The 16,617-nt window shown below is 31.6% G+C and overlaps 1 protein-coding gene across 4 annotated transcripts in view; it reads left to right on the plus strand.

The window, feature by feature from the left end:
* LOC124364480 (heterogeneous nuclear ribonucleoprotein U-like protein 1) overlaps window positions 1–16,617 on the plus strand; it is an 84,956-nt gene that overhangs the window by 47,405 nt on the left and 20,934 nt on the right. For all 4 annotated transcript variants that reach the window (XM_046820006.1, XM_046820007.1, XM_046820008.1 and 1 more), the window contains exons 8-14: window positions 2,879–2,991; window positions 4,082–4,339; window positions 5,150–5,272; window positions 8,432–8,560; window positions 14,379–14,547; window positions 15,690–15,938; window positions 16,465–16,539. In XM_046820006.1, the coding sequence (XP_046675962.1) occupies window positions 2,879–2,991; window positions 4,082–4,339; window positions 5,150–5,272; window positions 8,432–8,560; window positions 14,379–14,547; window positions 15,690–15,938; window positions 16,465–16,539 (1,116 nt within the window). The remainder of the gene's footprint in view (window positions 1–2,878; window positions 2,992–4,081; window positions 4,340–5,149; window positions 5,273–8,431; window positions 8,561–14,378; window positions 14,548–15,689; window positions 15,939–16,464; window positions 16,540–16,617) is intronic.

The following is a 16,617-nucleotide window of genomic DNA, read 5'->3' on the forward strand; positions in this document are numbered from 1 at the left end:
TTTCTCTCTTCATGAAAGTTATCTGAAAGGGCTATGAATTTAAAATAAAAAAGATTTTTCCAACCACAAATCGATTGAATCATCTTAGCTGAAAAGTAGAGCGTTGTTCTTAAATAGTTTCTGGGAGCAGCTTCTTACATTATATTTGAAGACCCCAGAGGAAAAACAAATTAATACCAAGAAACCTAATTTTTCTAACTTTAAATTTTAAAGCTTTTTTTTTAAGCTTTGTAATGATGTATATGAAAAGCTATTTGTAACCATAGTAGGAAACTAAATTTTAAAAGTAAAATTTAATTGGTTAATCATTACATGGTTTAAAGGCCATGTAATAGATTTTGAACTCATTATTTGGATGGAAGCTTGCAAACTACACCCCTAAATAGGGAAAACATGGACTAAATCCAACAGTTTCAAGAGAAAAATTAGACATAAGTTGTAAGTAATTGATACAATTAAAACAATTATCAGTAAAATAAAGTATAGTTTTTTACCTCAAATCTTTCAGGTACTTTCTTTAATTTTTACTCAGCTTTTAAGGCTTCAAAAAAGTAGTTTGCCTTATCTCCAAAACATTTCTTCAGACATTGCATATCGTACAAATTTTCTAGATAAATAGTAATTGAAAAAAAAAAAAAAAAAAAAAAAACACTTGTTAGGTTTTTCAGATCTTTTGATCAATTTATTACATTCTTTCCTGTGGTAATACAATTATTTACACTTCAGTTAAATAGAGATAAAAATGCAGTAGACACAAACTTCCATTTTATATAGTAAAATCTAAGTGATTTTGATATGCAGACGAGATGATATAGTTTTGTGCAGTAATTGTTTTTACAATTTCACTTTTTTTATTCTCTTTTTTTTGAAGCCTCAGCTGTTGGCTATGCTGGCTTGTTTTTGGTCACTTTGGCTGTTATTCCTCTCATGATTAGACCTCCCCGGGATTTGAATCCGTGATCTCAGTTAGAGAGCTGTGACTGTATCCACTAGTCTACGGAGGAAGACAAAATTCACTTTTGTGATAATGAATTTAACCCTTTGAATCCCAGACCAAAATATTGATGGTGGGAAAAACGTACCAAAACCATTTGACCTAAGAACTACAGAGAATCCCCGGAGCAGAAACAGCTGTATTGCATACTGTTCGTAAAAAATTAATATTTTTGCTATTTTTTATGCTATTGTCTTGTATTACACACCAAAATGTCCAGAATGAAATTGTGTACACAGAAAAAGTTTAGTCTAAAGTATAAAAAATCGTTTAACAACATTAAAATAACTTTAAACTATATGTTTATAGATTTTTAGGTAAAACAATAGATTTTAAGATTTTTTAATTCAAAAATAAGAAAACTTTTTACCATGGGCACCCACATTTTATTTTTTCTAAATTTAGTTTTATGTATGTACAAAAAAAATTAGATTGATATCTCTAAAGATAAAGTTTTTGCAACTGCCATCTCACAGGGACCGGTTGGTCATTGTCCGGAGTAGGCCTAGCGGCGGCGTTACCGCGAGAAGTAGATAGCTGACTAAATGGCATTTCTTCATCATCTGAGTCCGAGATAGTTGGCCTATAGGTAGGATCAACATCAGTGTCATCACTGAAAATTGATGAGACGTCAGGCCAATCGTCATCTGATAGGTCAACATCCAGTTGTCTGTCCAATTCACTCGGGTGATTTACAATGTTGTCACTCATTGTTCACAAAACTGATTATTACTATAAGATTAAAATTAAAGAAAAAGTGACTAAAAACAGTCCTCAATTACAACATTTAACTCAATTCACACGCATAAAGACAATATACGTAACATTAGACCGCTTTGTAAACAAATACAGCTGTAGCAACAAGAGTAATATATTTTTTTGAGCATAGATGTTATTTTAAATACACTATATTACTTACAAAAAATTTGTATTTTACTAAAATACTCATAAATATGTATTAATACTCGTAAACTAAGTATTTTACGGTTTCAAATAAATATGTATTAAACGCATATACCATGGCGACAATATTACGTCGCTCGGGGATTCTCGCATCTTCATTGGCGACGATACATCGTCGCCGCGGGAATCTTCGCATATTTTCTCGGCGACGATATATTGTCGCCTGGGGTTCAAAGGGTTAATAACTTACAGCTTTAATAAAAAAAACATTAACTGTAATACATATGTTTAAGTATACAAGTAATAAGAATAATTTAACTATTTTTGATTTACTCTTATATTTTTTATGTGTTTATGTCTTCATAAACTGTAGACCAAAATATTTAAATCCTGATTCAGAAGTTACTTTTCCTAATAACTAGAAATTTCTCTTGTAAGGAAAAAATATATCTGAAAACCTACTAAAAACTCAGAACTCCCATTAATATTGATGGTTAAATTAATGAAACTAAAAATACAAGTGTATTTAGTTACAATAGCAGTCTAAAATATGTAGCAAAGCAAAAAATAAATTAAAGTAATTTTTATTTGTGTGCAATTATAGAAGAGATGTACAGTTTAGAATGTAAATAGTGTAGTTTTTAATGATTTAAAGGTTTAAAAAACCAATTGTATCAATATAAAGAAAATAAGAATCATTAATATGTTTATATTGTTAAGAAAAGTGTTACTATTGATTAAAAAAAGATTAAATCAATTCAGAGCCACAAACTTTGAATTGATATATAATCATCATTAAAACGTAATGCTGTAATAAATTATTAGTCTGTAAACAACAATGTTATAGTTTATTTAAGACTTGTATATTTTTATACAGAAAGAACGACAGAGTTTATGTAAAATCTTGTATCATTGTTGTCATTCATGTTGAAAAGCATTATAAAATGTGCAGAGAGTTAATGTCCTAACATTTTTGCTCAGGTGAGGAACCAATGTCCTTTGGCTATGGTGGCACTGCGAAAGCTTCCACAAACTGTAAGTTCAACAACTATGGAACAACATTTGTTGTTGGCGACACAGTCACAGCGTATTTGGTGAGTTTAACATTCATTTTATATATATTGACGTAGTGTTTTGTACACAATTTGTATTTTAATTGAAGAAGTAAATAAACAAAAACTATTTCATAATGTTTCTGTTATCTTGTATGTATTTCGAAGAATGAAGTATCTCAAACTAGAGCTACTATTTTGTTTCTAGCTATCAGACTGATATACAGACTGTCTTTAGCCACCATTGTGATCTAGGAAACTATATAACTGAAAGTTATCTTTAAACAGGGGAACCTTCCTTTGTTTCAGAGAATTTTACAATATATATTTTAAACTTTTTAAAAAGCTGCGGTGGTGTTCAAATAAATGTTAAGCTTGGTTTTTCTTATGAAACTATTTTATTATAATTTTGTATAGCTGAAGTATCCTTAAGACTTCTTTATTCTGCTCACTTTGATATTTCCTTCAATAAAGGGGATATGAGAGCTGAAATATTGAGATTCCTTATGGAGGATAACATTGAGAAATCAAATTTTAAAATAAGTATCCATTTAGATAATCTAAACTGTGAATCTAATTAATAGTCCACTGTTGTGTGAAAATATGTGAAAAAGTGAGTAAGTTCTTCAAATTTTGTGTGTTTAGTAAGAAATAATATGTACAGCAAAATAGTTTAATTTTTAGGGGGTACACATTTTTTCTATCCTTCATGTGTGTACCAACTAAAAGAAAACTAAAATATTTTGTATATATACATTTTTTAAATGAACTTCTGAAAAAGTATCTACTGTTTTAACTATTGCATCGAAAAGTACACTTATTTGCGAACAAAAAAAAAAAAAAAAATACTCCAAATGATCTCCAAAAATTACGTGTGTTGTTCCTCAATTGTGTACTATGGTCCATTATTACCCTGGGCTTTGGCAAGTCCATGGAACAATGGCTGGGGTTCAAAGGGTTAAAATTAAGGGTAAATTTACAAGGATTTCTTTATTGTTTTACTAAGACTACTTTGATGATTTTATCAACAAAAGAAATTAACTATATCAGTTTGTTGTTAAAACCACTTTATGTGAAAAGTTAAAAATGCTTCTTAATTTTTCTGTCCTCACACGAATTTATGGTGTCACAGGATTATGGGAGCCGTGTGAAGATATCTTATGCTGTGAATGGCAAGTACCTGGGAGAGGCCTTTAATATCCCATCATCCCAGATAAACGAGCAGCCTCTGTTTCCCCATCTTCTCTCCAAAAACATCAAGTTCCGGGTGAATTTTGGCCAGACAGAGACAGAGTTTCCAATAGAGGCAGGATACACCTGGGCTGCCAATGTGGCTGAGGATCAGAGAGTTGCTGGCCCACGCCGCCCTGAGAGGAGAGAGGATTGCGAGGTACAAACAGTCTCAAAAATCAACAAAAGCAGTTTTCATGATTAGTTATATCTTGCTTTGCCTACAAGAATTATTTTATATGCCTATACATAATTTTTAAAATTATTTCTCAATTATAAACCTTCATCAGTACTGAAGGGCCTGTACTATAACAAAAACGGATCAGTGAATATTAAAATGCATATTCAGATTTTCCAACTCATCACTCCTGAAGAGTGTGTGTTATTGAAATAGATTGTGTCTATTAACCAAAGATACCAACAATATCCCTGACTTAAATATGTTTGTTTGATAGTTTCACTCATTCCCCCCCCTTCAGGCTGAACACAATTGCTGAAAAATATTAATGAAGCTTACAGTCATTATTAAGGTCTTACCAATAATATCCCTAAGTTAATGTTTTATTTCAAGAGCAACCCTTCTCAATTATTGTGTGAATACTTTTTATTTGTGAACCGCCATTATGATATACTTTTATACGCGTACTAAGTTCATTTATTTTATTTTGGGCACAATATTTGTAAGTTACAGGTTGGGGTGCAAATCCATCTATTAAATTGAACCTTTCAAAAATTATCAAGCTGTTTAAAAATTTGTGGTCAGAAATATTATTTAATGTAGATTAGCATTACTTGTAAATTTAATTCTAGGTGGAATAAGAATCACCAACTATGTACTTTGTTATAATAACAAAATTATATGGTCTTGGAGCATTAAAATTTCTACTACAATGCTGTGGAGTTATACCATACTATAATAAACAGTTTTTTTTTTTGTATCGTGTGTATAGAACTTTATCATGTTTAACAGATGCTGATGATGTGCGGCCTGCCTGGTTGTGGAAAAACCACCTGGGCCAATGCCTTCGTCAAAGAGCATCCGGATAAGTACTATAACATCCTGGGCACCAACAGCCTCATCGAGAAGATGAAGGTACAACTCTAGACTATTAAAAATTTTTTACATAGTGTACTTGGTTTGTTTTTGAATTGCAGTGGTAAGGAAAACTATATTGTCAAGATCTTTGCATGGCTTTCCAGGCCGTTGTTTGTTCAAGCAATATCTTTATGGAGTTATAATTTACCTATTCGTTGTGGCTGGGCATCATATTTACTTACTAAACAATAAAGATATCAAAGAGTGGCTTAACAATGACATTACCAGACATATGTGGATATTGCCATCAAAAAAATAAGAAGACCGACAATGCAGACAAAATCGTTCCTAAAACTTCTTATTCTGAGATGATTTAGGAAGTAGCTATAGGTTGCATTGAACAGAAAAAAGAGAGCGTGACCAACAGTGTAACGATGAAAAAAGAGACAAGATCTTATTAAAAAAAAATTAATCAAAGACCTTTTTGCCTAATATTAATATTTATTACAACTTGTATTCCAGCTAAGAGACAGTAATTACCATAATTTATTGTATAAATTGTCTACTTTTTAGTATACAATATTGAGTTTTTCTGTACACTTTAGATATTTTTTCAATCTCCATAGTTTATTTGTATCCACAGTAGTACTGTATTTACATTTTTTTTATATAAAACGCAGTTATATTTTTACAAACATAATTGGCGAATACAATGACAACAGTTGACTAAGTAAGTTATTATGTGTTTTGGGACTGCAAAAATGTACTGTGCAGTAAAAAAAATCTCAAAGTGACTTAGAACATATAAGTAGAGTTGAATGTATTTATTTCATTCTGAATTTATTCTTTGTATTACAGTAGTCATAAAATAATTTTGCATTATTTAACCTCTACAGAATTGTAGTTTTTGGGCTCAGCGGGCCCTTGTCATCACTATCTTTTAAGTGTTCAATTTCTTCTTCGGAAAGCCATCTTTAGCCAAGATGTGTTAAACTGAAACCACTTAACTTAAACTGAAGACTTAATAGTTAATCCAAGTTTTCCAGCCTGCTAGGCATCAGACATTTGAATGAAAGCCAGAGAGGGCAGGTCCAGTTGTCTCCGTGTGTAGTAGCTTGGAAGACACATCACTTCCATCAGTCAATAATTTTATTGTTAGAATATTGTGTGACAAGGTGACATGGTTACACAAAACCATACAAGCATTGCTTTCATTTACGTTATTAGATCATTTCAAAAATTTAAAAGATAAAAACAATAATAAATAACATTTAACATTTAAAACAACTAATCTACAGAGTGGACAACACTAAAATGGAGAGTAGCCTATATTGACTAGGGCTATATATTTACATTTTCACCATTTAGGTTAACTTTAAATTTTGCATATGTAAAAAGTAAAGCAATAATAACAGTAAGTTAACATTTAAAACAACAATGAGCAACAGTGATTAAAAGATGGATATGATTTTAAGAAGATGTAAACTCTGCAGATCACTAATGTTAAATAAAAGAAATATCAACAGTGCTGTTCAGGTACTCTTGGAGACTATAAAAGGGATTATTAACCAACCAGATATATACAACAAAATGTATCTATACTTACATTATGACTAGAAATAGGCAGTTTGTTAACAACTGTAAACACAATAGTTGAGATGCTTACAGTCTTGTGAAGTCTAGAGTAGGGTTGACATAAGTGAATAATTATTTACAGTGTTTATTAAGGAATATAATAATATTATTTTTTGTAAAGTGTCAAAAAGGATACTGCTTCTCATATGATACTGATCTAAATTTTACTTAACTTAAACCAAAGAAGAATAAATAAATACATTTATAACAATTAGTATATTTTCTTTAATAAACAGTGGTTTACAATGAACATTGTATGGTAGCCCTGTTATGATCCTTAAAGCTTTCTTTTCCAGGATTGATACATTTTGAATGTCATGCTCGTTACCCCATAGTGCAATACCATATAACAAGATACTGTTAAAAAACATATAATAAGCCTACTTAAGGTAATGTTTTGGGATCTGATTTTTGAGTGTATGCAACAAGAAAATAACTCTAGATAGTCTAGTATTAACATACAGAATATGTGCCGACCATGATAATTTATAATCCAGAACAATAATTAGGAGTTTAGCATGGTCTTGTAAACTACTATTATCAATGAGGATCTCATTGTATTTATTACTTAAGAGTGAACAAATTTCCTGCATTTTATAGTTGTTTAAATAAAGACCATTTGTTTCACACCAATATTTAACCTTAACCAAAATGGAATCCACTACAGTAAATAGTGTATCAATAATGTTTGATTTTCTACACAAAAATGAGGAATCATTGGCTAATATTACATAATTAGATTTACTATTTACAGGCAAGTCATTGATTAAAGTTAAAAACAGGAAGGACCCAGAACCGATCCTTGTGGTTCACCACAATTAACCTTGGTAAGTACAGAGAGTTTCTGGTTCACACAGACTCTGAATACGATTTGCCAGGTAGTTACAGAAAAATTGCAGCCCCACACCATTTAGTCCACAACAATATAATATGTTTAGGACAATGTCATGCAGAACAAAGTCCAAGGCTCTGGTTAGGTCCCACAAAAGTGTGCTTTCACAACTTTCAAAGCCCGTGATAACTTCGTTAACCAGAATCTCAACTACGTCTACAGTTGACAAACAACTCCAGATGTTAAATTGGAAATGAGAAAAAAGTTAATTACCTTAAAAATATTCATTCACTATACTTTCATTAAACTGGAAAGAATGTTAACTAAAATTAAATAATTTATCTACGCTGGGCATGATCATCAAAGCAGCATCCACAAGTCACAACAATAGAAATCAAGGGATCTGTCTTACACCACAGTCTAACTGTGATCTCTCAACTAGCTTTTCCACTACATTTGCACTTTGCTAATAAAGACTGTAGTGTCTTCTGTAAACACTACAGTATCTTGGAAATTATGTACTCCTAACATGGTCAAAAAGTAGGGATTTTCTTCATTCATATATTACATTTATCAATTATTCATAAATTACTGTTGTATATTAGCTTGTATTAATTTACATCTTAGTCTGCATCACAGTGATAGCACTAATAGCTATGGTAACTATTTTGGGTTTGTATTAAATACCAGCTGTTATGTAGTATGATGCTACTTGAGTGTTGAATGTAACATGATCTACTAATTTGTAGATACAAGGACTGGCGCGCAAACGCAACTACCATGGTCGTTGGGACGTGCTCATTGACAAGTGCACCAAGTGTCTCAACAAACTGCTGGAGATGGCAGCAGGCCGTCGTCGCAACTACATCCTCGATCAGGTACAGTGACATCACATTGTACTGGCCTTGTGTGTGTTATCGTTGGGCTTGTCACACCTTATTTCTACCTAGAGATAATAGTGTTAATATGGATGGTCATATGATCTTGTAAGATAAAACTTGAACATATTTTATAGACTGAGTTGTTTGTTGTAAAACTCATTACGCAACAAATTAAGATTTATCTGAGCTAGGGAGATGCAAATATCCAAAATTTGTATTGTATATGAAAAGGGATTTGTTTTGGATTTGATTAGAGATGGGAATTAGTATCTGTAGAATTGGATTATTTGAGTTTAGTTAACACATTCAGTGATAACAAACGTATTATGGTATGCTAGGTACTAATAAGAATTCATTATTACTGAATTTTTACACTGGTACAAATAAAAAATTACCTGTAATTGTAAATGAACACTGCCACAATGTAAGAATATGTTCTGAGAGTGATGTAAATTTGATGTATACTAGACAAGGGTGCTCGAGGCACAGAGCTCTCAAAACAGCAAAGATGGGACGGAAGGGAATCCCTTCCTTGCTCCATTGATGACATGTAGCCATGGTTGAAATACATTATATGCATACTCGCCCATCTAAACTAAAATGGAATACTTGAATAATTTAAATACCAATATTCTTAAAAACTGTATAATATTCTGCATTGATACTTTTATCTGTAACACTGTATTAAGACAATACACTGACATAACTGCATGATGAATTCAGTGCTACTAAACAAATCTTGAATAGTTCCAACTGAATTCGATTATAACTATTGTACTGAGAAAAATGGACAATTTGTTACATTAAGTATTGACTTTTGGTGGTTCATGTTATATCCATTTCACACCTTTGAACACTGACCTCCTTTCTGGAGTAGCTTTGATTTTCTTATGTGTACTTCTAAAATTCTATACTTACAAAGTAAAAACATAATATGTTGCATCTGTTGGCTCCAGTAAATCTTTAAGACTGTTAGTAACATACATTCCAGGAAGAAAAACATGTTCAATGTACAGTTACTTACATTATTCAATACATTTCTCAAAAATGTATGTTTAATTAAGGTTGTGAAACATTAAAATACAGTAGAAGTCCGATTATATGAGCTGGTGAGCTAATCGAGACCGCTTTAAAAAAATTAATCTTTAAGAAAGCGTGTCCAAAATCATTGTGAAGATGCCAGGTCTGTTTTTGTGTGCGGGCAACGTCTTGCTGTTTGCATGACTGCTGACTAAGAATGGTACAAGTTTAGAACGAATCTATTGGTTGTGGCTCGGTACTAAGTCCATAATTTTATTGTATAAATGAACAATTTTTATTAAACAATATTAAGTTTTTCTTTAATTTGTTATGATATTTTATGCAATAATCTCCACATAATCAGAGTTTTTCCATATCCAAGGTAGTTGTAGACGAGTTTAGTTTGGTTAATTGGACTTCTTTTGTAGTAAATTTTTTTATTAGAAGAAATTTGTAAGAACCAGGGAGATAAACAAGTAATGACTAATAATAATTTTAATATTTAAAAGTTTTTTCATGATATAGCCTATTGTATGCTTGTATTTGCATAGTTAAATGTAAGATAATGGTATTATTTTGTGTACCTTGTAATAAGCACAAATAGAAACACAATTATTTAAAATGATTCGCCTGATTTTATGTATTTACTAGTTTCTTTATGTAATTAACAGAGCAAAGAAATATGTATAACTAGTGAAAAACATGCCAAGGTATTTTTATAAACATTTAGAATTTCCCTCATATGGTTGTCTCAATATCAATAATATACGAAAATATGAGTGCTGTTTGTAACACTTGGGGGAATATCTTTACCATATTTTTTCATAAGTTATATTTTTTCAATTTTGAGAGCATTGCTTAGTACAGTAATTCCTGAAGAGCTTGTGTACAAATAAATTATGTAATAAATAGCATTTGGCAGTAATTAGGTGAATCATTTTGAATAAAACAATACGTGTCAATCCATCTACGTGCATAATAGCAATAGGCTTTATGTGTGATATGAAGCTTTTACTTATGATTTAAGAGTGGAATATAAAGTACGATAGAGGTTATACCTTTGATAAACATGAGTGGTAAGGCATGAAGCAATACAGTAGTAAGTTGAACCAGCATAAATAATCTTGGGTCTTCTAGTGGTTATTTCTGTGTGACAAGCCCTTGGTAAACACATACAAGCTTTTATTGATTGTTGTTAGTCTTGTAAGTTGCCATTACGGATTGTAATTGTCATGACTTGTGACTTTGGAGAGTAGGAAGTTGAGAAGCCTTTATTAAATAGTATAATTTTGAGCTTGAGTTTGTAGTATCACTCAACTAATTATACAATAAATTACTATTCTGCTATAACTAGTAGACAGCACATGGTCGAAAACTGTAGAAAGGGAATTATTTAACCATTAGATCTTGTAATATTTATCATGTTGGTATATTTTTGTAAAAGTTAGCTAATTGTGATTGTCATAAAATTTAAAATTTCGTTAATTTTAAAAGAATAGTGAATCTATTTAAAAGTGTGTGTTAACAAGCAATAGTTTGTAGGTTTAGTGCGAATGCGTAATATAACCAAGCACAACTGCATTGAAATTAGAGTTAAAATTAAAACACTAGAGGCTCATTTGGAGAGTAAGTACAGTTTGAAAAAAAATTGTTCAAAGAAATTAAGTTATTTATGAAAAGCATATCTATTTTTCTATATCATTTCCGCCAAAAAAGAAATACCTATCATAGTAGGTGACAAACCTTACTGTACCTCCCTTAATGGGAACTTCATAAACTTATCTGTACCTTTTAAACAGGAATATCCTGCTATTTACAATATGACCCCACATAATGTTTTACTTCACGTTGGATCCAATGCACTTGCCACTAGCTTGTGTCTTGTGCAGGAACAAGGTGGTAATTGAACAACAAAATGTTATAGTGCACAGCAAACTATAAACACAACTTAGAGCAAACAAAAGACATCAGTAAAATTCACTGAACAAGGAACAAGCTAGCATGCATTCGTGGAACACAGACCACAGTACTGCTGCAGCACTAGAAAGAAATGGTATTTACTTTCTAAATGTGCCTCTTGTATAATCTTTGCCATTACATAGGCCACCTAATAGTATGTGATTACTTTATTTAGTTTAGACATTATTTGCATTTTTTTTTTCTTGACTTCCTTGCAACCTTAATAATAATGCTACCTGTGCACGTGGATAAAAAATTTACTGTTAAATATTAAGGCATATCATTGATTATATTAACACCTGTGAAATTTGTGGTAATATTTAAAAAGGTCATAAATTACTGATTACACATACAAATCAAATTATAATTTACTAGTAGTTACTACCCAATACATTGCACACAACTTCGTAGGTTTTGCACGTGTATGAGCACTTCTGGTTCAAATGAATTGTATTTTTGACACAAATGTTGAGTTTTTGTAAAAAGTGTATTTTTATGGCCATTGCAATTTGCTACAGTCTTAGTATTTTTTTTATTTTTGCCATAGTTGATATTGCCTTGTTTTTCCGATCAAAACAAATAGACAACTATTGATTTCAGAACAATTTCAAAACAATAATAAAAATCTTATAGTTAGTAACTTTGTCTTTGATATCTGTATTACTTTACTGACCATACTTAATATTTGCTAAAATGTACAGTTAACACTATATTTTTATTAAAACTTGTAAATTTATTTTTGTAGAAGTGTTAAATTAAACTGGTTCTTTACTAAATGATAATTGAGTAATATCATAAATGAGTACCTTTTTCATCTCTTGATAGCTCACTCTTGGACGGAAAGAACTTTATTTAAAAAAGTGTGTTGGCTGATCAAATTATTACTAAAAGTTTAAAATGCTTCTCTGTATTTTAAGTTTGACTCAGATTGCCTATACCAGTTGGTGTATTTCAAGTACATACACATGTTATGAGTGCTTATAAGCATTTCAAGATGTTGAAGATTAATAGAGCAGTTGTAAAATTGACCTGACATATCATGATTTGATTGTATATATGATCCGTAATGGCTACTTATTCACTGTGGATTTTACTAATTATTAAAAGTTAATGAGCATTAAGGTGAGTGAGAGTTTGCAGAAACCAATGAGGGCTGGCAAGTCAAGGTAGGTTTTGTAGTTTCTGTTTTACAGGGATGTGATGTCCAACCACCACCCAGGTACTGTAATGTATGTATAAGAAGCTCTGGATTAGCCTTAAATGGGGAGGTGAGTTAGTATTTAAGGCTAGGAAGTACAATTTCAGTGGATGCCATGATTTTGACTAAGGATTTTAAAATGAAAAATAAAAATGCAATTTATAAAGGACCATATTAAGATAGACAGCAGTTTTGATTTGCTTTGATTTAGAATTCAAATTAAAACTGTCAAAGCTCTGTCCGTAGTTTTATTTTTTTTAACTATAAGAATGGAGATATTTAAGCCAAGTTGGTTGATTGATTTAATTGCAACTTGACTGCAGGAAAATATAGTGAAGTTACCCACTTCAATTTTATCGCCAAGTGTGTACTATTACACAAACTGTGGAGCGAGCTACATAAGTTTAGTTTAGTAGTATAACATTTTTGGAACAAGGAAGAGCAACAATATAGCTTCATGAAAGGAGAGAGAAAAACACATTTGTTTATTAATTACTTTAGGAAGGAATAGGTAAATGAAAATTTATATGGACTATGTCAGTGTAAACTGAGATATTACTGACTCTCCAAAGTAGTATTTATTACTTTACCAAATAGGCTAAATGTAGTAAGAGTGGTTACAGACTAGAGGCATAACACACTCAAAGGATGCTGTCGTTAAATTCAAATTGAAACATGGTTTTTGCATTCCACAAGGATGGTGTGATAATAAATAAATAAAAATCATATTACAAATAATCAGCTAATAAAATAAATTAGGAGAGACTGAAGTCAATGTTGGGACTCTTAAAACAAAATAATGTTTTTTTAATTTTGAAATTTCAAGAAAAATTGATATCATATAATTATTGGTTAGAATACTATACTTTTAATATAGACTTTAGTTGAGATTCAGCTCTATGAGGAAACTGTGCTCATTTATTTAACGCTTGGCCAACTGAAATACACACTGGATTAAAGTGAGATTTGTGTTAAGTGGAAAGAAAACATGGTAAGGAAGTTAATTAATAATATAGTTGTTAACATAATGTTATGTAAAAACCAAGTCTTGTACAATTTTAGGCTTACCGTGATAATATGGATATTTTATAAAGATACACAAAGTTCTATATAAAATTTTAAGACTGTTGTTTTTGGTAAGTTGCGTGACAAAGTTGGACTTAAGCAGAAAAAACTCATATGAATCGGTACAAATTTAAGGGCTTTCGGTGGAAAGTGATAAGAAAGCCACTAAGTTAGAAATAATTTGTTTACATAAATTAGCCATTAAGAGTAATAGAAGTGTGTCAAAACATGGCATCCATGGAAGTTGCAGGTGTACAATGAAACACTGTTTGTGGTAGAATAATGCAGATAGCCAACATAATGGGAAACTTATAATAAAGCAACAAAAGATAAGGATTTTTTAATATAGGCTAAGGATGCGTAAGGGATGCATTTATAGAATAAGATTGACTTGTTCCTAGATGGTGCAAGTGTGTGTTGTTGTCATGTTATAACTACTTTGACAGTTACAGAGTTGAGAAGGTGAGTGTAAAGTCTCTGTGTGAGCTAAGCAAGTCTCAGCTTGTCACAGAGACAGGAAGTTAACTATACATGATGAAAACTATCCATGATTATACTGTACATGATATGCAGACGAATGTATACCCGAGCGCACAAAAACGCAAAATGCGCAACTTTGGTGGCTTCGTTCGTCGAGCGATCGTTATAGTGCCCACTGACGAAGAATTCCAGCGCAGATGTGCCAAACGAGAGGCAGAAGAAGGAAAAGACATTCCTGACTCAGCTGTACTGGAGATGAAAGGTAGGGCATGAATTACTTCTGGGACCTATCAGTCCTGAGCATGATTTCAGACCATATATGTGTTAATTATTATTTTTATTTGAATCACCGTTCAGTAGAAATTAGTTTTATTATATGTAAATATTTTTTTTGTTTTTTTTTATTAACAACAGGTGTGGGTTTGGGCAGTAATATTTTACTTTCACTGATTTTCCACATATATCTCCAGTATTTATTTCATCACTTGCTTAATTTTGAATATACATTTATTATAAATTAGTGGTAAAATGTAGCAAAATCTATTTGGTCAACATCCAATACGATTTTACTATCTCTCAGAGTCAGCTAGTTGTCTTACATTGCTGTGTTTCTGTGTAATGCTTTATGCTCTTGGTATCTTTCTTCTTATTCTTTTCTCCAGTTGTTTTACCTTTGTCTCCAAATGTAAACATTCTACATGACTTGACGGTTGAAAACATTAATTTGAGATCAATCTGCAAAATAGCCTTAATAAAATCAGATAAACTCATAATGTTAAACAAATATAATTATCAGTTATAAATTGTATGTTTACCCAACATATTTAAACATTGAATCTTTACAGATAATTTAGTAATCCTTTGGTATAAATTTTAAGAATTCTGTGATCTACAATAGCTTATTGTTTTAATTTTGGAAAAATTCTTCTGAAATCACTAAGATGAGATTACATATGCTCGTAAATTGTAAGAGAAAAACAAATGTTCCACAAATCCAACAAACATCATATAAAAATTTATGATGTGTTAAAACATCTTATATAGCACTCGAATTTAAATTCTTAGGAAGCACATTTCATTATGAAAATCGTTTCAATAACTTAACAAATTAGTTCTTTAACCAAACCACTAAAATGTTTTATATGAGATATAATAAAAGAAAAACAATATAATACCTCAATAAATTTCCAGTCATGATTTACGTTTGGAAATAATTCATTTGTGTACTATGTAATAGTTTTCATTTTCTGTTATAACCAAATAATGTTTTTTAAAGCTATTTGGATGAATACAATAATCTGTAGGTTTAAGGTGAGACAGTGGGTTGGCTCTGCGGATGTTGGATGTTGACTAAAAATTATGTTTGAGAAGAAGTAGAAGACTTACAATGACGTATGTTACTAGCCAACTTCCGGCTGCCAGAACAAGGAGAGTTCTTTGACGAGGTGAGATACATAGAGCTGAACGAAGAGGAGAGTCGACCACTAGTGGAGCAGTACAACAAGGAGGGTCGGGCTGCTGGCTTCGGGCAACAAGCTCCGTTTAGCAACCAGGGCAGTGGTGGAGGCAGCGGCGGCAAGCGGTTCCGGGGAGCACCTCCTCGAGGCGGTAGCGGTGGCGGTGGCTTCCGTGGTGGCAACCGTGGTGGAGGAGGTTAGTTTGATAAAATCTAATTCAACATCATCTTTTCTCAGCCTATACAAACTTAACCAAACCTCAATGCTATAGAACCAAACATGAACACCTTTAAGCACATCAAAACTCTGTTAACCAGCTTAAAAAAAATTAAAAACTAATCATAATTACATGAAGACTTTTTATTTATCCAAGCAACAGATTTAACCCCTTCATTAATTAATCTGTTGTAACAAAATTCAAGTACTCCAATTTGAATGTCAAGAACCTTAAACAACAGGTGATTGCAATCAATTTTTGACGCTATTATAACTACTTGTCACCTATCAGGACATATTATTACTTCATACTTAATAAAGAGACTTGATTTCATATACATACAGTGTTCATTGTAAGAGCAAATGTTTTAATTATTCACTTACCGTGACATTTTTGATTGTACTGCTATGTGTGTGTTTTTATAGTGAGTGAATTTAGTTATTATACATACTTACAATGTAATTATTGACTCAACATTCATTTTACACAATTGTTTTTGGCTCAGGTTTCGGAGGGGTCTTGGACCGGCGAGGAGACAGACCTGGAGGTGACAGAGGAGGTGGTGGTGGATTCAGAAGTGGTATGAATATACAGCAATTTTATTTCTGTCTTTCTGTACTTGGCACTAACTGCTATATGTTGGTTTCCCGTGACTATA

Source organism: Homalodisca vitripennis, chromosome 6 (genome assembly GCF_021130785.1).
Source record: "Homalodisca vitripennis isolate AUS2020 chromosome 6, UT_GWSS_2.1, whole genome shotgun sequence".
Taxonomy (NCBI): Eukaryota; Metazoa; Arthropoda; class Insecta; order Hemiptera; family Cicadellidae; genus Homalodisca; species Homalodisca vitripennis.